The sequence below is a fragment of the Sander lucioperca genome, chromosome 18, assembly GCF_008315115.2.
Source record: "Sander lucioperca isolate FBNREF2018 chromosome 18, SLUC_FBN_1.2, whole genome shotgun sequence".
NCBI lineage: Eukaryota > Metazoa > Chordata > Actinopteri > Perciformes > Percidae > Sander > Sander lucioperca.
The window spans coordinates 30,660,076-30,681,993 of record NC_050190.1 but is presented as its reverse complement, the minus strand read 5'-3'; the positions used below and the strand labels follow the sequence as shown (position 1 = coordinate 30,681,993).

Sequence of the window (21,918 nt, the reverse complement as noted above, 5' to 3'; positions counted from 1 at the left end):
ACTTTTTCTGCTACACCTTTCCGACCGTGGACAGAAAGCACAGGGGAGACACTTTGTTTCTTCGCCTCCGTCGCCGGAGTCCCTACTCGCTCCGAAGCTAACCCCTGTCACTCTCTCACTTGCTCTACCACACACTCTCTGCTTTTCTCTTAAAGAGACACACTAGAACAGGGGTGTCAAACTCAGTTTCCCTAAGGGCCACACTGGAAAATGAGAATCACATCACGGGCCAGACATGTAGAGATAATTGACGTGTTTATTTAAGAGAAAAAGTCAAATATTTTGATTGTATTATTGCATGTCTCATATACTGTAGTCTTCTCACTTACATTAAAGCCCCAAAAAAGTTTGGCAAAAAAGTTGGAAGAAGGCCGAAAAAATGTCAAAATTGTCAGAAAAAGTCAGAAAAATATCAGAAAGTGCCAGAAACATCGTAAAAAGTGCCAAAAACTTCAGAAAAAGTGCTAAAACATTGTAAGTAAAGCATCCAATATGTTAAAACAAAGCATCTAAAGCATTGAAAAAAGAGCATAAATGTAAAAAAAGCACCAAAAACTTTGGAAAAAGCTACAAAAACTAAGTGGGCCTAAATTTATTGTGAACCTAAATTGAAAGCGGGACGTATCAAAAACTGCGAGGGGCCAGATTTGGTCCTCGGGCCTCGAGTTTGACACATGTGCACTAGAACGACGCAGACACACCAGCGCACAGGTATAAATCCTCACAACGGCATAGGCCACTTACGCAGGCTCTGCGTAGACCCTACGCACTACTATAAATCAGCCTTTAAAGGCCCTGAAAACTACAAATGAGTGATGAACCATACATGAGCACAAAACCTTCCGCCTGTGCTTGTCTCACCGGTTTGAAGCAGGCAGGAAAAATAGCTCATGTCATGGCTTTTAATATTTATCTCTTTGTGGTATTAGTTGTTATTGTTGTTGTTGTTAAACTGATCCTGTTACCGATCAGTTATTGTTATTGTGTGTGTTTTTTTCCATTGACCTTGTAAAGTTCCTTTGAGTACCTTTTAAAGCGCTATATAAAATAAATGGATTATTATTATTATTATTATTATTATTATTATTATTATTATTATTATGTCACATTCTTCTCTGCACCAATCTGTATTTAGCAAAGTTTGAATCTGATGACCTCTTTGGGGTTTTATGCGTATGTTGCCAGGTCACTGTCACACAGTCATGACTCAGCTGATTAGCGAGTATTGAACTCAATTTTAAACGCAACTTAGGTATTGCTTATCTAGTTATCAGAGGTGGAAAGAGTACTAGAATATTGTACTCAAGTAAAAGTACTTACTTGGAATTTACTAGGGCTGTCAAACGATAATTTTTTTCTTAATCACGATTAATCGCTGAATTTCTATAGTTAATCGCATGTTGTTTTTTTTAATCACATGATTAAAATTCTATTATTTGTGGCCGGGTTGGTTCAGTGGGTAGAGCAGGCGCACATATACTGAGAGGCTCGTCTCCAGGGTTCGAGTCCTACCTGTGACGCTTTCCTGCATGTCTTCCCCCTCTCGCTCCCCTTTCTCACCTAGCTGTCCTATCCATAAATAACATAATTATTTTGCATTTCAGAACTGTTTTTAAGTACATATTAACAATGGAAGGCAATTCTTACCGGTGTATCTTGACTGGAAATCAAATGAATGCAAAGAAAGTTGCTTTATGAACTTGACATTAAGATTGGTATTTGTTTATTATTTATTTACTGTAAACAAAAGAAAAATGTGTGAATCTGTCATTATTGCACAATTCAGAACATGCCAACCGTAGTAAGTCTTTAAGACCCAAGTCTTCTCGATGCTGACAGGTCTGCGGTTACTTGCCACCCATTTCGCAAGAGCTGTAGTCATTTTATACGAAGTAGTGCTTTGCCTGAGCCCGCTAGCATCAACCTGAGTCACGTTAACTGTACTACTATGCTTAGCTCGTTGTTGCTAGCTCTAGCTTGACGTGCATCGGTGATATTTTAATTTGGCTTTACACAATGTGCATATGGATTTCGACTTGTCTACTGAGCCATCTGGGAGTTTTGGAAAATAAAAAGCGCCATTCAGAACTGTGTCATCATGCCTGCAGCCTGCAGCAGCAGGATGGGTTACGAGGAAGTGGCAGCTTGATGATAAGTAAAGGTGCGGCAAAGGGTCAAACTAGTAGCCTGTTAGGCACGACGTGAAGCCGAGTGAAGTGTAAAATAAATTAACAAATAGCGGCATGCGATTAAAAAAATGTACGCGTTATGCTCGTCCCTTAATCGCATTGCGATTAACGCGTTAATGCTGACAGCCCTAGAATTTACAAATCGCTATTACTTTTGGCCCTCTTCTGTGCTACTGCACCTTTTTTCTCTACTTACGATTCTGTGTTAAGTGTAGCGCAGAAAACCTTTATGAAGTTATAAAAAGGAGTAGAAAACCTTACATAAAAAGCACAGATGACGCACATGTCGCCTTCAAAGATTTTCTTCTGCCTCACAGTGACTTTGCAGCCGCTGCTCTTATCCCTCGTGTGGGTCATCATGTCCACACATTAGTATTGATTCTATCAGAGTCTGAACATGAGTTGTAACACGCTTGCTGCTGTCGGACCTGTGAAGACAGACTGGCTGTTATTGATCACCTGTTAAAGACCAATTACGTGTTATGATTCTCGGCTAGACTGCACAAGGTCACTAGATGGAGGAAACAAACAGAAAGAAGAAAAGAATAGGAAGATAAAGTATATGCAAAAAAAAAAAAAAAGAGACAAAGAAGAAAAAAAGAGAGACTTGCTGCATAAAGAGGCAGTGAACAGTGGGACTCACTTTTGTTATAGCAGGTGGTGAGCACAGCCTTGTCTGCAGGACTGGCGCCAATGTGCCATATCTCCCCAGCTTGGTGCAGAAGGACATTCTTATTAATGATGTTATTCTCATCATCAAAGTCAATGATGTGGATCTGGACGAAAAGCAGAGACAGAGAGGCGAGATGTGTTGAGGATGAAGCTTTAGAGTTAAAAAAACACTGCACACACCTCCCTCCCTCCACACACACAAACACACACACACACAGACACACACAGACACACACAGACACACACACACGCCGCAGTTCAAAGCTCCACTCACTTCCTTGATTCCCCCCGAAAAAGGTTTCTCTTTTTAATATGACAGTAAACGTAATTTCAAGGAAGGCATGTCTTTGGTTCTTTTTTTTTGTACCCCCATCAACTTCATACGGCAGAAGACTTTTTATCTTGATTTGGCCTTTAAAGCGATAATTAAGACACTTTTAGAAGCCATGTTAGATTCATGGGAGTACAGCATATGACATGTTGAAGGAGTCAGAGAAAAAGACACAACAAAAAGGAAATGGATAAAACTCATTCCGTCTTTTTTTTTTTTTTTTTTTTTTGACAAATGGCCCTGCTAAAAGGGGCTGGGTATGAGGTCCATTATCCAAGAGAGCTTTTGTGTGAAAGGGCTTTAATTGTGTACTTTTTATGAAAGACATTTGTTGTAAGCAAATGATAATCAGCAGATGATAATTTAGTCATGAGTGGGTTCGCAGCCATATAAACACATTGCAAACATTTCTATTAACATTTGCTGTGGGTGGAAAAGCAAATGCAAATTGTGCAAATCATTTACACGTAGGGCCATTGAAGTTAGATTTCTTTGTGCTTCAAACTGGAAAATGTAATAAGGAAGGAACTCATATCAAAACATGTCCAGAAGTTAATATAGAGGCCATTTGGTGAGACATTCAGGCTCACAAAGACGCTCACAAACGTAAACAAGCCAAGTTAAACAACGAGCTAATGCGTGCTAACTACTGTAGCCGAGGGTAATAAAACAAAAACTAGGAGGCTCTGAACCAGCAAGAACCAGACGGCCCACACACTATTTATTAACTCCCATATTGACAACAGCAGCGCAGAAAGCTAGCTTTACTTCTTCCGCTTTTACCCTTCACAATAAAAACCCAACTTAAAGGTCCCATGGCATGAAAATTTCACTTTATGAGGTTTTTTAACATTAATATGCATTCCCCCCAGCCTGCCTATGGTCCCCCAGTGGCTAGAAATGGTGATAGGTGTAAACCGAGCCATGGGTATCCTGCTCTGCCTTTGAGAAAATGAAAGCTCAGATGGGCCGATCTGGAATCTTCTCTTTATGACATCATAAGGGGAAAGGTTACCTCCCCTTTCTCTGCTTTGCCCGCCCAGAGAATTTGGCCCACCCATGAGAAAGAGAGAGACATCATGGCTTGCAAACAAGTGAAGCATGTTAACTGATCGGTAACAGGATCAGTTTAACAACAACAACAATAACAACTAGCACAGGCGGAAGGTTTTGTGCTCATGTATGGTTCATCACTCATTTGTAGTTTTTAGGGCCTTTAACCCTTGTGTTGTCCTCCCGGGTCAAAAAGATTAACACTTTTTTTTTTTTTTTACCCTTTTTTCGACATTTGACATTTTCATCGCTTTTTCCGACGTTTTTTTGATTTGTTTTCACTAACACCAACTTCCTACCACTAGTTTTACACTACTTTTTGGAATTCATGGTCAATCAACCTCATTTATATAGAATTATACCTAATATTTGAGTTAAAAAAGCAGAAATTATGAATTATTTTGACTAATAGTTAAGATCAGAGGAACGTATATGAAAACACATAACTATAACAAAACTTTTTCTTGCACTCCGTTGCTCTGTTCCGTCACTGGCAGGTGTGTGTGTGTGTGTGTGTGTGTGTGTGTGTGTGTGTGTGTGTATGTATATGTGTGTGTGGGTGTGTGTAATGATTGGGTCATGTGTAAACGTGTGGATGTTACGGAAGAGAGAAGCTTCTGTATACAGGGGGATGTATGACTGCTGCAGTACTATTTATTTATTGTCTATTGTTTGTTGTTTATTTTTTAATTTATTATTTTATAACATTACATTATATAGATTGCGTGCTAATGCACTTTTTAATGCACTTTTTTAAGTTAGTTTAACCCTTAATGGATGGGTTGGCTGTAAAACTGAATTGCCCCTTTGGGGATTAATAAAGTTATCTGAATCTGAATCTGTATGTTGAGTGGATGAGTTTAGTCAGGATACTGATTTGAAACCATTTCAATTTTCACCCGAATTCAATGAAAGTGATCCATTGTATTTGCAAAGAGCGTTGTATGGAATCCATCCTTTTTTGTGGTAATTTGGTTAAAAAGAAACCCATATTTCTGATGTGACCCCCCCCCCCCCATCAATAGCATTTAAAGCTACAGACACAGAAATGGCACATCCTAAGGAAAGCTCATTGTGGGACTGGCTCTAGTGGCTGAAATTCTGCACCAAGGCTGAATTTCGGGAAAGAGACTTCAGATACAGTATTAGGGGACCACTAAGGTCTATATAAAAGAGACTTCAGATACAGTATTAGGGGACCACTAAGGTCTATATAAAAGAGACTTCAGATACAGTATTAGGGGACCACTAAGGTCTATATAAAAGAGACTTCAGATACAGTATTAAGGGACCACTAAGGTCTATATAAAAGAGACTTCAGATACAGTATTAGGGGACCACTAAGGTCTATATAAAAGAGACTTCAGATACAGTATTAGGGGACCACTAAGGTCTATATAAAAGAGACTTCAGATACAGTATTAGGGACCACTAAGGTCTATATAAAAGAGACTTCAGATACAGTATTAGGGGACCACTAAGGCCTATATAAAAGAGACTTCAGATACAGTATTAGGGGACCACTAAGGTCTATATAAAAGAGACTTCAGATACAGTATTAGGAGACCATGGAGGTCTATATAAAAGCATCCAAAAAGCAGCATGTCATAGGACCTTTAAATTCGCTCAGAGCATTTCACTAAGAGGAAACTCAAAAGCAGCTTACACTTTGCTAATGACACTAGATATTAAACAAAAGCCAGTAAGCTTCTGTGAGCTGTAAATTCAGCGTTATCAACATGGTAGAAAGGATGTTTCATTTTTGCATGATTTGAGCAATATACCCGTGTGTGCCGCTTGTAATTAATACAAACTGGCAAGAGTAACGCTATCTTGCCATTCAATATTTTTTAGAAAACAATTTTTAAAAGTGTCGTAATCAACCAGACGATTTCACAGCATGACATCAGTAATTTTCTGTTTTAGCGAGACAACCAGTTAGAAAGACAGACTGTATCAAAACCATCAAAGGAAGGCAAACAGCATTAACTTCTGTAATTAAAAGGCCCGTACAAAATGACTTTGGCCTATCCAAAGTTGAAATCCTGGCACCGTACCTGCCAAGAACTACTATGCCATAAGGCAGCTGAAATACTTACAGGTTTTCCACATCCTGGTGTAATGCTAAGGCCTGGGCTGGACTTAAAAACACATCAACAGCGGTCTAGACTTTACGGCACACACGTTCAACAAGAAAGCAAAACTTTTATCCATAAGAAGTTAATAGAAACTCCTTCTTACGGAGTTCTTTTTATTAGATGGAAATCTATTCCTTGAGGGCCCTCAATTGAATGCAGTTCAGGGCCTACAATGCAGTAAAACAGTGAGGGTCTCAAGGTTTGATCAGACAATTAATGCTGGTTTCTCCCATAAGAGAGACACTTACAGCACCTTGGGGGACCGTTAATGGGGTTGCACTGGACAATAACTCCTGCTAGGCACTTCCACTCCCCTTCCCTGTACTACTTTTACAGGCTGGAAAAGAGGATGAAAGGAGAGGGCGTGAGGAGGAGAAGAGCATCATAGCAGCAGCATCCTTCAGTCTCCTCAAAGTCAGCTCGGCGGCTATTAACCTTGGGTTGGACTGCATCGAGCAAAAAATTATTACGCAAAGTTATAATTTTATGGTGGTGGGGGAGCGGTACAAATAAATCCAGGTTGGTGGGACAGGGTAATTGGAGGGCCTAGTAATAGGGTACCCCCGAATGAACCCAGGTGTGAGGGGAGAGAGAAGTTCCAACCCTCCTCCCCCCAGGTGATTTATCCATCATTCTTCCAGGCTTGGGGAGTGACTCATAGCCTTCAGCCACTTGGGCACCCAGCCCAACGCTTTTAATTATGTACCGATGGTGGGAGGAATCGAGGCAGGGAAGGGGAGAGAAGGGAGATTGGTGAGAGGGAGTAAGGGAGGGATAAAGCCAAGCTGGCTCGTGGCTCCCACTTCAGGGGCCTCTCTGCTAAAGCTCTTTAGCCGCACAGATGACAGTAAGCAGGGCGGAGGAGTAGCGAGCGGGTGAGAGGTGCCAAGCTTGGGCTCTTTATCTCGTTAGCAGCCTTAAATGCCATGCCGACGTGCCCTCCTATTTGTCATTCCAGCTAGTGGTCTCTGAGGGATTTGAGAGGTGCTCTGCGAGCTAAGAGAGACATTTCCACCCTGCATTATGCTTAATGGGAGGTGGAGAGGCCAGCAGGCTTATGGATACAGCAGAAGCTATCAGGGCTGAAATGCTCATCGAAAAAACATTTTTCACATTGCAAGATCAAACTTAGACTGAGCTAACCAATGTTGGCCAACAGGCTTATGCAGAGTGGAAAACACAATGAGCTTCATGAATAAAACGGACTGAACATGCAAGTCAAACGTAGGGTCATCTCAAAGCATATAACCTAAAAGATGAATAATGATCCCTATTGCATTTTACTGCTTTGAATGCTCTCTGACATAATAATATCAGAAACAAAGTAAGGAAAGTAGTAGTTAGTAAAGTATGTTTTTTACACACTTTCAAAGCTGCAAGCTGTCAGTTTTGATGAAAATTTAGATAAGGCAGGCCTGTTTGGTTCCTTCGGTAACGGATTGTAAAGCTTTACAAAAAATTTGTTTACGGCATTTACTATCAAACAGCTTGCATGTTTGCCCACCAGGTATGGAAAAAGCTTATTACGCAGGGCAAGATAAAGACAGGGAAGAAAAAACTGTTAAAATTTAAAAAATTGTTAAACGACAGTGGCCATGTAATGTGATCAGTGTATGCCTGACCACCGTGTAACACCAAAAACATCGGCTACCACGGCAATCCTAATGTGCAGCAGCGCAAAGTCCAAAAGGGCTTGGTAGAGGTAACTATAGATCGGAGGGTGTGGTGTAGAGCTGTCAATCTTAATAATACCATTCGAATTTCAATTGTTATTTTTTTTTTTTTAATATTCAAATTATATTCGACTCCCGGAATTCGTTCCAACAGCCCTAGTGTGGGGGTGAATAAATATGTTCTCAGCCAGTCACATCACTGGTCTCATTGCTCTGAAACCGCTGGGCCAATCACAGTGACGCATGACGACGACAGCCATCCAGTTTATTGGTAAAATAATGATACAAACAATTTATATAAAATAGTTTGGTGAAGCAGTTTTATATGATCACTTTTCATACAGTATAAAGCAGCTGTGCATAACAGATACTGTAAGAATCAATCATATCCATTAGGGATCGACCAATACTGTTTTTTCAAGGCCGATACCAATATTGATTATTAGTAGTTAGTGTTAGTTAGTGAAACCGATAACCGATATTTGAAACAGATGTGCATGTACAGTGAAAATCAAAATCTTTAAGTCAAAATTAAGATTTTGGAATTTTACAAACTCCAACACAAAACTTACTTTACCTTAACTGAACAGCTTCGGAGTCATTGGAATGGTTATATGACTTTTTTTCGGGTTGAATGGTGGCCGTCTCGCTCCCCCCTAGCGCCTGTGAGCAGAAAAACCACCCTTGCAACTATGTGCCGGCGAGCCGCCGGCCTCAGCGTCAGGAAGTATCGCGTGATATCAGGTCTTGCCATGTAACGAATTGTTTTACTACACTGCACACATACACGCTCCCATCCTGTAGGGGGAGCTCTATAGAGAAACCTGTGAGCAAAAAGCAAGAAAACAGCAAAGAAATGGCCAAAACTGCATAGCGCCCCTTTAAATGCTTTAAGCAATTATTTAAAGCTATAGTGCATAGTTTCTGTCGCCCCCATGAGGAATTCTAAGTAATGACAACAAAACTGTCGGCGCATCCACATGACACAAGCCTTACGTGATCACGCACCACCCCCACCCCTCCTCCACGCAGTTGCCTGTAGCCAAGGAGGACACGGAGGATTAAAAAAACATGACGGACTCTTCAGAAGAGGTCATTATCTTCACTCGAGTTTCTGCGCGGGAAAGTCACCGGACGACACAATCTTCTGAACGTAGTCATACTGAGAAATCCAGAGAGAGTTGTGTGGAGCTGATAGTCTATATTAGCTTTTTAGCAACTCATTTGGCAATGGCTTGAATGTAACGGACGTTCATTAATATCAAAAAGTTACGCACTAAAGCTTTAATAAATGAGAAACTTTCAACATAATACACAGTAAAAGATAGTCAGATGGTGTTGTGGGTGGGACATTAAGTCAGACTCAGCGGAGAGTGAAACCGAAGCAGAGGGACAGACACAGAGCACAGTAGCCGAGTCAAAGTAGCGCACTTTTTAATTATTTAACTTTATCGGTTATCATGCAAATAAAAAAAAAAAAACGACCCGATAATCAGCCAGCCAGTCGGTCTATTCCTAATATCCATATTACATTCAAGCCCATCTACTGGTTGGACAGTGTGTACTTAAAATAGTTTATTTACAGCCTTAATTCTGTTATTACTGTACATTTGGCCCAAGTATTTACTTTGCTCCTCTTGACAAAATAACCAGCGTGAGTGATGCCAGAAACAGCCATGGTTCTGAGGTGTCTATGCTCAACAACATCTACGCTCTAAGACACATTTTTCACCAAAATACCACCAACTTGCTTTGCCCTGCCTAATCTGAATAAACCTCCCACCTCTGCAACTCTCGCTCCACGCTGGGCATCAAAATACGAGATTTTTAAAGTCAGGAAAATACAGTCACAGCGCTGCTTGTGCTGGTAATTGTGCCGTCACAAAAATAGGGCCCAGTGACTTCATTAAGTGGATCTGGATCTCACATTAAGTACAGATATCAGCATCTGAATTAGTAGGACAAATAAATCATCGTTGGAGAAAAAACCCATTGGATTGTGCATTCCTACTTACAATGGGATCTAAAACCAAAAACTCTATCAATACTGTCAACTTAATCTGAGACATCACAAAACTGCACAGTCTACAGTGGCCTTAACGCAAATAGACCAATGAATAAATGAGCAATAAGCACCTTCATTACTACATTAGATTTACACTACTATTGAAGAATTTGTTCTTTTGTGTTTCAGCTCTGTGCTAATGCCAGAAAGGAGAAAAGTGTTAGGAGGAGTATATTAAGCTACTGACGGAGTTTAATAAGAAATCACACAGATCGAATGGGATGCATTGTCACCATTCCCAACAAGCTCTGTATTAGACTCGCTACACAAGACTTGGATTGAACCACGTCTGTATTCAGTGCCAGACCGTTTTCACACTAAAGTCTGCCAGGAAATAGGCTCATTTTTGCAAGGCAGAAATCTCTCTCTCTCTCTCTCTCTCTCTCAGAGAGCTAATTATTTCTCCCCCGTTTAGAGCCAACTGTTTCCGTCATCTGTCTCTGTAATGACCTGTGCAAGATGTGCATGCATGCTCACACCCCACTCTCTCACTTGTTCTCCTACAAACACACTCACAGCACAAAACCCTCACCAACACTCAGACATACAGACTTCTGCAGAGAAACCATAGATATACACACACAACAGGGATGCACAACAGATCCGTTCGACATTTAGGATGCAGAGCACTGGCAGTTGCAGTTGATGCTACCACTACACCAAAATGCAAATTCAGTGTTCTCAATTTAACACTTTAAAGTTTCTTTAAATATTTATCAGTTACTTTTCGAAATCCACATGAACCACTCTTCACATCGGCATGAATTGGATCCACTGCACAGCGCTTATTTAAACAGAAACTATGTCACTTTTAAAGCTTGTTCGCCTGTTACTCCTGTTATTCCCTTACAAGCAATGTAGCATTTAAAAGGCTATTCTTTTTTTTATTTTATTTATTTTTTTAAATTGAGTCCAGCGCAGTGGTCACTTCACATAAAATGCTACATTACATCCCTTCCAGCAAACTTCACCGAGAACAACAAGGGGAAAACAGCATCACCAATCTATTTTTACCGAATATTCCCTGGTCCAGCTCAGTTAAAAACACTGAACCTTTCAACAACAACAACAACACACTCGACTGTCCTGCTGTTACAGACGTGAACTAACCACAGACAGTTGCCTCGTTCATGGACTCACAACGGTGTGCCTCTGCAAAATGAATATAGATTATATAATATATAATATAATATCCATACACAATGGATATTTGGCGTTAAATCATGTCTACATATGTGTTAGCTCAGCAGAGATAACATTAAATGATAAACGTTGATCTACAGGAGAATACATATTTGAAACCAATACAGAACGCCTGAGAGCCTTACTGCATTATATTCCGTTATGTTTTTTTTTTTTTAAAGATTATTTTTTGGGCCTTTTAGGCCTTTATTTGACAGGACAGCTGAAGACATGAAAGGGGAGAGAGGGGGGGAATGACATGCAGCAAAGGGCCGCAGGTCGGAGTCAAACCCGGGCCCGCTGCGTCGAGGAGTTAACCTCTATATACGGGCGCCTGCTCTACCAACTGAGCTATCCGGGCGCCCATTATATTCCATTATGTTTACATTTCTTGAATTGTCATCTGTGTGACCTGTTTTCCTTTACATAGGAAACAATAAAGACTTTTCCACCATAATTTAATGAAAAAAAATTTAAAATGTGTGCATAGAAATTCACCAGAATGCAAGAAATTACGAGTTAAATGCTCAAAGATTGCTCACCAATGTTAAAACGAAACCCACGCCCTTGGGTTGCCAGCTGTCATTTTGCCAGATTTTTGTGCCATCTGGCCGGGAATGTGAACCGCCAACCTTAGGGCTACTAGTTTGCTTCTATTACCTCTGGGCTATGTACCGCCCAAGTTGCCCACCTACTACCAGCTAGGGCTGCACGATATGAGGAAAATATGCGACTACGATATGATTCACGATATTGGAGGGAATGATCATTTTTGGATCATTATTCTCATTTTCATTGAAAAATATGAAAAATTGTTTTAAAATGATTATAGTGTGATTTATGCGAGAATCTATAGCAAACAAAGATCTTTTCTTTAGTCTGTAGGATATGATGTGTAGGATGGGACGTCTCTGCAGCACCACAATACCTAATTCAGAATGGTTTGACACATGTTTTGCCTTTAACAAATATTGCGATTTTGATAAAATTGCGATTAATTGTGCAGCCCTACTACCAGCCCACCCTAAACACCAAAAATATATAGCTCAGCCTTTCTGCACTCCAATCTTGATTGCCTTGAAAAAAGTCGAAGGTGACCTGTAACGATTATTACATAATTGTAATTTTTTTTTTTTTTTTTTTACATAATTGCGGTTTCTTTGTTTAATCGCAATTAATTGCTAACATTAGCCAAGGTCTAAGAACTGTATGACTGGTAATTGTGGATTTTGTTTAGATATGCCAAATTGTAATTATATAGGTGATTATTGGTCAGACTATATATTTTTATTATAATTTCAATTGTTAGTTGTTGGCACCTGACCCTATTAGGCCTGTCACGATAACAAATTTTGCTGGACGATAAATTGTCCCAGAAATTATTGCGATAAACGATAATATTGTTGTTCTGAGAGCATTTTCATCTAATATAATGATAATGGCATAATAATGCAGGTACTCCTTTTCAAAGATCAATAAACTTTTATTTATAAAGAATATTTAACACTGGAACTGGAAGACATTTTAAATATCCACAATAAATGAACAAAACAACCAAAAACAATAAATAAAATGGAAATTTTTCCGGCCGTGATAATTTCCATTTAAAAATTATCGAGCTCATTTTTATTTATCACGCGATTAATTGATTTATTGCATATTGCGACAGGCCTAGACCCTATACACATTCATAGAAACTAAAATGACAAGGGGGGGATACAGTTAGAAATAATGTTTAACTACACTTTATTATTTAACATAATAAAGAGGCGTTTATTTCATAGGCTGTGTTTATGTGTTAGTACAGTATCTGGGTCACATAACAGTGATATAAACAAAAGATGCATCCTGGGATTCATTCAAGACTTTAATTTGTTTAAAAAAGTAATGAATAAATGAATATTTTTAAATCTGACTGAGAGAGACAATTGTATTGTTAATTGCAATTTTTTCTGTGACAATTATTTGTACGGCATCATTTTGAATTGTTACAGCTGTAACCACAAATTCTTCTGACTGAAAACACAACTGTTGGATCTTGGGTTGAGTTCTTAGGTTTTAGGCCAAAATGAAGTGTTTAACTTCTCCAAACTTCCTCCAACTCAGTGATGACCAGGATTTTTTTTTTTTATGCCCCCTCCAGCTGCACGTCAGCATGTTGGCCAATATCATGAGCCCTTGCAGAAACGTAAGAATCATCTTTGACTCTCATTTGAATTTTAAAACTGAAATACGATGCAAGGGTTATTTGGTCAGGCTTTTAACATTTCACATATATTCAAAAAATGAAGTCTGTCTGCCTCTGACCTAGAGAAAGTTATTCGTTTCATCCTGTCTCATTACTCTAACTCCTCTCATGCTACGCTACTTGTTATACTAGTGTGAAAAAAGAACTTATTCATCTACAATTGATTCAAAAAGCAGTTTTACATTACAAATGCTTCAAAAGATTTGAATTTAAAAGAACATATAACTCCAATTCCGATCAATGTTTTTCCTTGAGATGTGACCTTGGGGGAAAAAAGCCACTTTTTTGTCAAACTATATTTCTGAAGTCTTACTATTATGTCTATTGTCTGCTCATAAGAAAAAAAGCTCTACTCTCAGCACCATTTGAAACCAATGGAAACAATAGAACTCCAAGTTAAACTCGGTGCAACCCCTTATGTTTGACGAGTCACTAAAATGATGTTGATATTTTATAGGGGTGCACGATTCAGAAAATTTCACGATTCAATATCGATTTTTAGGCTCAAAATTCAATTCAAAAATCGATTTTCGATTCAAAAAACGATTCACAGTATGGAAATGTAGTTACTTTTCCCAGGTGATTTTTTTTTTTTTTTTTATTAAAAAATATGAATCGATTTTTGGAATTCTATAAATCGATTTTGAATCGGTAGAGCTTGAAACGCGATACGAATGTGAAATCGATATTTTTTGCACACCCCTAATATTTTATCAAGCAGTCCTGGAGAGCCTGGTCAGGTACGGTATTACAGCTTGGTTTGGCAACCTCCCTGTGCAGTTGAAAACTAAACTGTTACAATTGATTCATACTGCATGGAAGATCATTGGTGTTAAAGAGCACTTATCCATGCAAAGTATTTATGAACAGGCTTCTTTGCGACATGTCTCACGTTCTGTATGCAGAATGTGAGCTGCTGCCATCTGGTAGGAGGTTTAGAGTTCCTCGCTGCAGACTTAACCGTCTCAAAAACTCATTTATCCCAGTGTCTATTAAGCTCCTAATTAGCCGCAAGTAAAAGGCAGAACAGGCCTGCATGACGATGGAGATTTGTAATTGTTGTACTTGTGATCCCTCTTTTTTAATTTATTTTATTTATTTATTTTGAGTTAATGTTTAACTAATACATTGCATGACACCATGTTGGGTTTTATACACCATCAGGACCATAGTACGGTCTGTTGTATGGTATTGTACAGTATCTGTTGTTTGTCTGTCTGTGTTTTAGGGTTGATGATGACGATATTGACAAAATGTGATATTGTGATATCGATTATGAATATTGCGATATCGATATTAATTTCGATATTTTTAAACATATGTAAAATGACAACAGTTACGGGAAAACGCATCAAAATAGATTCATAACAAATTAAACAAGTTTTCTTACAACACAAGGTTTATTTCAACTGACAGTCACATTGGACTGGTACAACATGAATGAATAAATAAGGACCATGTCTACAGAACAGGACATGTTGTACTGGTTGGACAGTATAAAATAAATAAATAAATAAAGAGAAGAGGACACAACTTTTCTTTCGCTTCTCTGATTCGTTCCGTTTTGTTGTCTCTATCTATTTCTTCACTTACACTGTCACTCTGTCGAAATACGCACACACGTCACGTGGTACGCTACATAGGGTTTGTCACGTAGTGGACCCGAGCGCTGACGTGCACTAACATGTGCAAGTGGCACGGTAACTGGCCAATGAAGCATGATCATTATAGCGTTTCATGCGGGCTCTAAATCAAACACAACTAAGGAACACAGCCAACGGACGGGACGCAACGCTCCACAATATAAACAAAATATTGCATACTTATTGCGACACTTTCGATATATTGCGATAACGATATTGAGTCGATATATCTTGCACCCCTAGATATAATATTGCGCAACGTGATATTGCGATAACGATATTGAGTCGATGTATCTTGCACCCCTACTGTTACTATGGCTGCAGCATGGATTAAGTGCCCAAGACAAATTACCCACGAAGTGGGACAATAAAGTTAATCTTGAATGTATTTTTGAACAGTATTTTAAAATGAGATGAAAGTCACATCTTTTAAAGGAACACGCCGACTTATTGGGACTTTAACTTATTCACAGTAACCCCCAGAGTTAGACAAGTCGATACATACCCTTCTCATCTCCGTGTGTGTTGTAACTCTGTCTAGCTTAGCCTAGCACAGATCCTGGAGGTAACCGGTTCCAACTAGCCTACTGCTCCGAATAAGTGACAAAATAACACCAACATGTTCCTATTTACATGTTGTGATTTGTATAGTCACAGGGTGTACAAATAACAAGGTCACTATGCTTTTACTATCTAGTAATTGTTGACTCTATTACTCCAACTCTGAGCGAACTCGAGGCAAACTCTCTGCTCCTCACCACAGGGCTTCAGGTGCTGCTAGCAAATCACTCCGCCCAAGTAGCAGAAGTAGCAGTGCTTCGCCTTTCTGAGAATATAGTTCCCAGTTTGTAAACGGTTAGAAGATGGCTGTGTCTCATATGACCTTGTTATTTGTACACCCTGTGACTATACAATTCACAACATGTAAATAGGAACATGTTATTTTGTCACTTATTCGGAGCGGAAGGCTAGTCGGAACCGGTTGCCTCCAGGATCTGTGCTAGGCTTAGCTAGCGCTGGGGGCGTCAGACAGAGTTACAACACGCACAGAGATGAGAAGGGTATGTATGGACTTATCTAACTCTGGGGGTTACTGTGAATAAGCTAAAGTCCCAATAAGTCGGCGTGTTCCTTTAACTGGTAATTCAAATACTGTCAAATTAAACTAAATATGTTTGTTTTTTATTTGTGTGTCTATGTTTTTTTTTCTGTTTTCCTGCATTTAACCTACGTGTATATTTTAAATGTTTTAATTTTTTTTTAAATTGTCTTGTCCATTGTTAGCATTACTGAGCTGAGCATCTTGTGTCTCTTAACAAGAAAGGGTCATGCAGTAGACAGCAGGATACTTGCACAACACTTTGTTCCTATTATTGTAGACAAAACGATAAGATATTGTATAGGGACACAAACTACCACTATGAACTAAATGAGTAGAATGCCTAATGCCTCCTGATGCAGACAATTTCCTTCTAGCTTATGGTATAATATGTCATAAATTGTTTTTTCTTACCTGGTTGTCAAATTTCAGTGACTGTGTGCCTACAAGGAAACGAATGGCATCAGTTTCAGCTGCCTGGGCAGTAAGTGCTCGTGCCTGCAAAGAAAATGCAAAATAACATTCACTTAAAAACGTTATCATGAAGTCTTAGAATAGAATAGAATATGGAAACGAATGAGCAGATTATAAGGGTAGCATAATGGAATAGCTAAGAATAGAGCTAACGATGTGATACAGTAGTTATACTAACTATGGATGTGACAATAACGTTACCTGGAATTCGAGACCATAAATGACAGGAGCGTCGTCCTCCATTTTTCAATCTGTTGCCAGAGTTAACGTATGATCTTTTTCTCTTTTTAAAACGTCGTCTCACGATGAAAGCACTACAAAAATACTGTAACTGTGCTACTTACTGCACAAAACACAACACAGTGGCAGCACTTCCGCGATTTAAAAACTAGCAAAAATGGAGCGTGCAACTACAAATACGTAACGACAGTCGTGCAACGTTGTATAGGTTTTTAAAAGTACGTAGAAGAAGTCAAGAATACTAAAAAAACGACGGCATGAAATGTGTCTGCTCTGGAATACCGTACTTGTAGCTTTCCTTTGAAGCGGCGCATGCGTATTAGAGTTGTATCTGTCAGTCTGCAGTAAGGTAAGAAGCAGGATCGTGTTTGTGTTTTAGTTTTTATTTGTCGTTGTTTTTGCGTAATGATGTGGATAACACTGTAATATGTTTTGTGCTTTTTAAAGCGTGGACAGCTATTAGTCAAGAATATATTTTACATTTGCAACCAGCTGCTCAGCTAAGTTAGCGTACGATAGCCAACCTGCTAATGTAGCTAGCATTAGCAAGATAGCCAGTAGCCAGTACCAAACAGACAACAATCCTCCGATATCTCGGGTAACGGCTCTTTCGTGACAGGACTTTAAGCATGAATAAAAGGCGTAAAACTGACTCGTTCTCCGTCGACTCGATAAGAGCTTGTAAAACATAGCGTTTGCGTATAATAACAGGAAGTGACTATGAAAAATGCTGCACAGTGTTGTACACTAAAGCACAGAATATATGTAAGCCATATTACATCAAAAGGGTAACTTAATTTATAACTGTGTTGAAGTGTCAGGAGCAGTAAGATGAATAGTGGGGAGGCTCCTGCTCAGCGGCCAGTCACCTTGGACATCACAGTGGAAGATGTAAACAAGGAAGCCCCAGGCCCAGACCCTCCGGAGCCAACCATCAGCCAGACCCCTTCCATAGACAGTGTCATTCCCCAGGAAGACAGCATCGACTTGGGTGCAGAGTTTGCCACCCCCCAAGAGGACAGCAGCACTACACCTTCAGAGAGCCTGATGGACAAGCTCAACGACCAGATGATGGAGAGCGTCATGATTTCTGACTCACCTAATAACAGTGAGGAGGATGAGGTAGCGCCCATTGACTCCTTTCTGGATGGAGGAGAAGAGGAAGATAATGCCCAAGAGACACCAGGCAGCAAAGGGGAACAAAGTGAAATTGGACACAATACAACTGAGATAAAAGTTGCAATGGAGGAGGAGGAGGAGGAGGAGGAGGAGAAAGGTGGTTCTGTGTTAAAAGCAGATGAGGACACAAAGGAGCAGCCAGACACACAAGAGCAAGTCACAGCATTTGTTTCACCTGAAGCTGACGCACAGAGCCCATCTGATCTTAAAAGTGGGGAACCGGCACCACAGGAAGCTAGGGGGACAAGCCCAAAAGAGGAACCTGTGCCGGTGTGCACCATATTCAGCCATGGCACCCAGCCGAAGTCTTTGGTGCCTGATGGCTTCCAGCCCACCTTAATCAAGTCTCCCAGCTTTAGCATGGGGAGTGGTGGAGGAAGCGAAGAGGCAGTGACCCCCAGCAAGTTGACGGCCCCCCTTGTGTGCCAGCCCAGCCCCAGCCTCAGTAAATTCTTCACTGACAATGGACACGTCAATCCAGCCTCTGACTTCTTCGATTCCTTTACCGCCACCTCCTCCTTCATCTCCGTTTCAAACCCAAATGCTGAGCTCCCTCCTGGCTCCAGCCCAGCGCCCTTAGCCCCCACCCCTGAGCACCAGCTCTCCTCCACCTCTTCCTCCATCTCCACCCCCGGAGGAGCACTGGACTCTGGTGCTCCCACCCCTAGTTCAGTGTTTGGCCCTGCCCCTACCGAATCCACCGCCAAGGCGCAACCTCCTCCACCCCAAGCAGCTCCAGCTCCAACTCAAGCCCCAGCCACTCAGCCGCAGCCCTTCAACCAGCTCCAGGCTGTGTTCTCGGGCAGCGATGACCCATTTGCAACAGCGCTGAGCCTGAGTGAGGTGGACAGGCGCCATGATGCCTGGCTGCCATCTGAGGAGACCAGGAAGGTGTTGATCTCTGTGGCCACCCAGCAGTACAGTCCAGCCTATGTAGAGACCAACAGACTCACCATGCCTGGACTCAAGTTTGACAACCTTCAGGTAGGACAAGCACTTAGGCAGTAAAATGCTTATCATACATTGTGTGTCTTTAGAAAGCTCTGGGAGAATAGTTTCTTCTTACAGTCATTCAAAATAATAAAAGGTGTTGGAGATGGACGCCCCCTTTTTTTTAAAAGGGCTCTCTTGAAGTTCACTTTACTCATCATGTGTAAACTGTTGTCCGGGGTCAGAGGCCACACTGTTTTTTTTTTTTTTTTTTTTTTTTTTAAGAATTTTCTTTTTGGGCTTTACCGCCTTTAATGGACAGGACAGGTGAGAAAGGGGAGAGAGAAATCGTCACAGGTCGGAGTCAAACCCTGGACCTCTGCGTCGAGGCATGAGCCTCTAAATATATGTGCGCCTGCTCTACCCACAGACCATCCCGGTCACGACCACACCTTTTTTTTTAACAGAAAGCCTGCATTGCAAACTAGATTTGTGGAGTTTGGACGGGGGAAGACCGAAGGGGCATAACTGCAGATCGATCAATCAAATTTGCTTTGAGAGCCCATGGCGACCCTTTCAGATTCTGTTTTTGCTCCGACCAATCGTCCAAAACCCGAAACAATTTTTATTCATATATAACACAGAAAAGCAGCAAATTGTCACATTTGAGAAGCTTTAACCTGAGAATACTTTCCATTTATGCTTGATTAAACCGCCATATCGATTGTCAAAATTGTTGCCGATTACTTTTGTGACGATCGGCTCATCGTTTAACCGATAAATAGTTTCAGCTCTATTGATATTTGGTTTGGTCACAACACTCGGCTCGGCTTGGACACATTCTCTATGAAAACATCTAGGACCCAAGATAACAACCTTCATGCTATTGACAGTAAAAAGCCTATGATCTATTATGGCTAGATTAGCCTTAGGCTCCACCTTTATCATTCTTATTTATTACATTATATAATATACCAATGTTAACATTCTACGGTGCTCATTAGTCTATCACAGAATGACAGTGGGTTCAGTCAGACCTTCCTCCTGCTCTGGCACAACAGATGGTGTGGAGATAGTTGTCACTTGTCTATAAGCACACATACACGCACCTTGGCTCATGTGTCATCATGTTTTTTTTCTCATAAGCATCCTCTGAGTTCCTTCAACAGTAACATGTGTTCGTAATAACAACCCTTATGATCAATTCACTTATTTATTCAATTGAATCGTATGGTGTATGTCCACCTCCCAGCGTAGATTGTGTTCATTATCCCCTCAGTTTGTTTGAATGCCTGCTTGAATAAAAATCAAGTATTTTTTCCCGTTATCTTGGTGTTTTTGCCCTCTAAGAGCCAGTTTTCAGCCAACATATTAGATCCACTCTAAAGCTGAATCCAATACAGCATTTACTACAGTCTGTTTATTGTTCCGGTTCTATTTGGGCTGAATATTGTTTTACTGCTTGTAATTTTGTCCAAAACTAAGGATGTCCAGATCAAGTTGTTTCTCTTTTTTTAACCCCCAATCAACTTCATTCAATGTAGAGTAAGTACTCATCTGATATTTTTAAATCCAGCAGGTAATATAGCGGTTCTAAGTGTAAATACCAGCATGCACGATATATCGTTTTTTTATCGTCATCGCAATATCAACTGATGCAAAATACACATCATGAAAGGCATCGACATATCGCAATAGACACACAATTCTTTTTTTTTTGTTAGTTGAAAGAAAATATTGGTAGAAAACTGCACTTTAAAATGTAACTGTCATGCTTTTTTTTTTTTTTTTTTTCCTTTTATATTCAATATAATGTTCAATTTGTCCATAAAAGAATGTTGGAAATGATGATCTTTTATTTGTTGTAAATTCAACAAGCAATTTGTCGTATTGTAGAAGAATACTGAAAGCAGCAGAAATGCAGAACTGAGTGCATTTTAATATCTGTTTATGTATCGCGAGTAATATTGTTATCGTGAGTAATATCGTTATCACTATATTCAACAACATTATCGCATATTTTCCTCATATCGTGCAGCCCTAGCGTTCAGTAACTCAGGACTCTTACTTCAATATAGGCTTTTGCATGATGGGACATTTTGAGTAGGTGTTCTTGTATTTTTATTTATTTATTATTGTATATTCTATATGGGTGCTGTGTGCCCAATACCTTGCTGCTGTAGCACAGCCATTTGGGATCAATAAAGTCTATCTATCCATCTAAATGTACAGTATGTGTGTGTGTGTGTGTGTGTGTGTGTTTTGCTGCAGGGCGATGCTGTAAAAGACTTGATGCTTCGTTTCCTGGGAGAACCAGCAGCAATGAAGCGTCAGGTCCTCACCGCCAACTCTGTGGAACAGTCCTTCACGGGCCTCAAACGGCTCATCGTAAGTCACTCTCTGTACTTTCTGTCTATGACTAATTTGTTAACATTCACTTCTGAGGCTCAGAACGTCATTCACTGTGTGCCAGTGATTCTACTGTTGTAGTATAGTAATGCCGTCGTGATACTGGAATTTCTAACTTCCATACAATAATCGATAAATACCCCCACCGGAGATGAGTCGAATGAGGCTAAGGAGCTTGACAGGCTGGTGACTGGAGGTGCAGCCGTGTGCAGTTCATGTTGTCATTGGTCTTTTTTTTTCTCCTGCCTGTTTGTGCAAAGAGCGTGGCAGGGTACACATGTTTACATGCTTTGTCTTGTCTCAAAATGTTTCAAAACTGTTGGAGGGCACAGCAGCGTGATGCATGCCCTTTTTCTGTTTCTACTTGCTGCTACAATGCTATTTCAACAGTGT

The 21,918-nt window shown here is 40.2% G+C and overlaps 2 protein-coding genes across 4 annotated transcripts in view; one reads left to right on the top strand and one right to left on the bottom strand.

Annotated features, from left to right (window-relative positions):
* The window catches only part of eipr1 (EARP complex and GARP complex interacting protein 1), a 72,988-nt gene extending 55,748 nt beyond the window's left edge, over positions 1 to 17,240 (bottom strand). The window contains exons 1-3 of the mRNA XM_031321437.2: positions 16,969 to 17,240; positions 16,708 to 16,791; positions 2,833 to 2,965 (exon numbers count right to left, since the gene is read on the bottom strand). Coding sequence (XP_031177297.1) covers positions 2,833 to 2,965; positions 16,708 to 16,791; positions 16,969 to 17,010 — 259 coding nt within the window. The 5' untranslated portion in view covers positions 17,011 to 17,240. The remainder of the gene's footprint in view (positions 1 to 2,832; positions 2,966 to 16,707; positions 16,792 to 16,968) is intronic.
* Positions 17,241 to 17,264: 24 nt separating this feature from the next.
* trappc12 (trafficking protein particle complex 12) overlaps positions 17,265 to 21,918 on the top strand; it is a 41,310-nt gene continuing 36,656 nt past the window's right edge. The window contains exons 1-3 of one of the 3 annotated variants that reach the window (XM_031321435.2): positions 17,265 to 17,356; positions 17,823 to 19,170; positions 21,388 to 21,504. In XM_031321435.2, the coding sequence (XP_031177295.1) occupies positions 17,839 to 19,170; positions 21,388 to 21,504 (1,449 nt within the window). In that variant the 5' untranslated portion in view covers positions 17,265 to 17,356; positions 17,823 to 17,838. The remainder of the gene's footprint in view (positions 17,357 to 17,822; positions 19,171 to 21,387; positions 21,505 to 21,918) is intronic. The other 2 variants (XM_035994525.1, XM_035994524.1) reach the window with 2 other exon arrangements.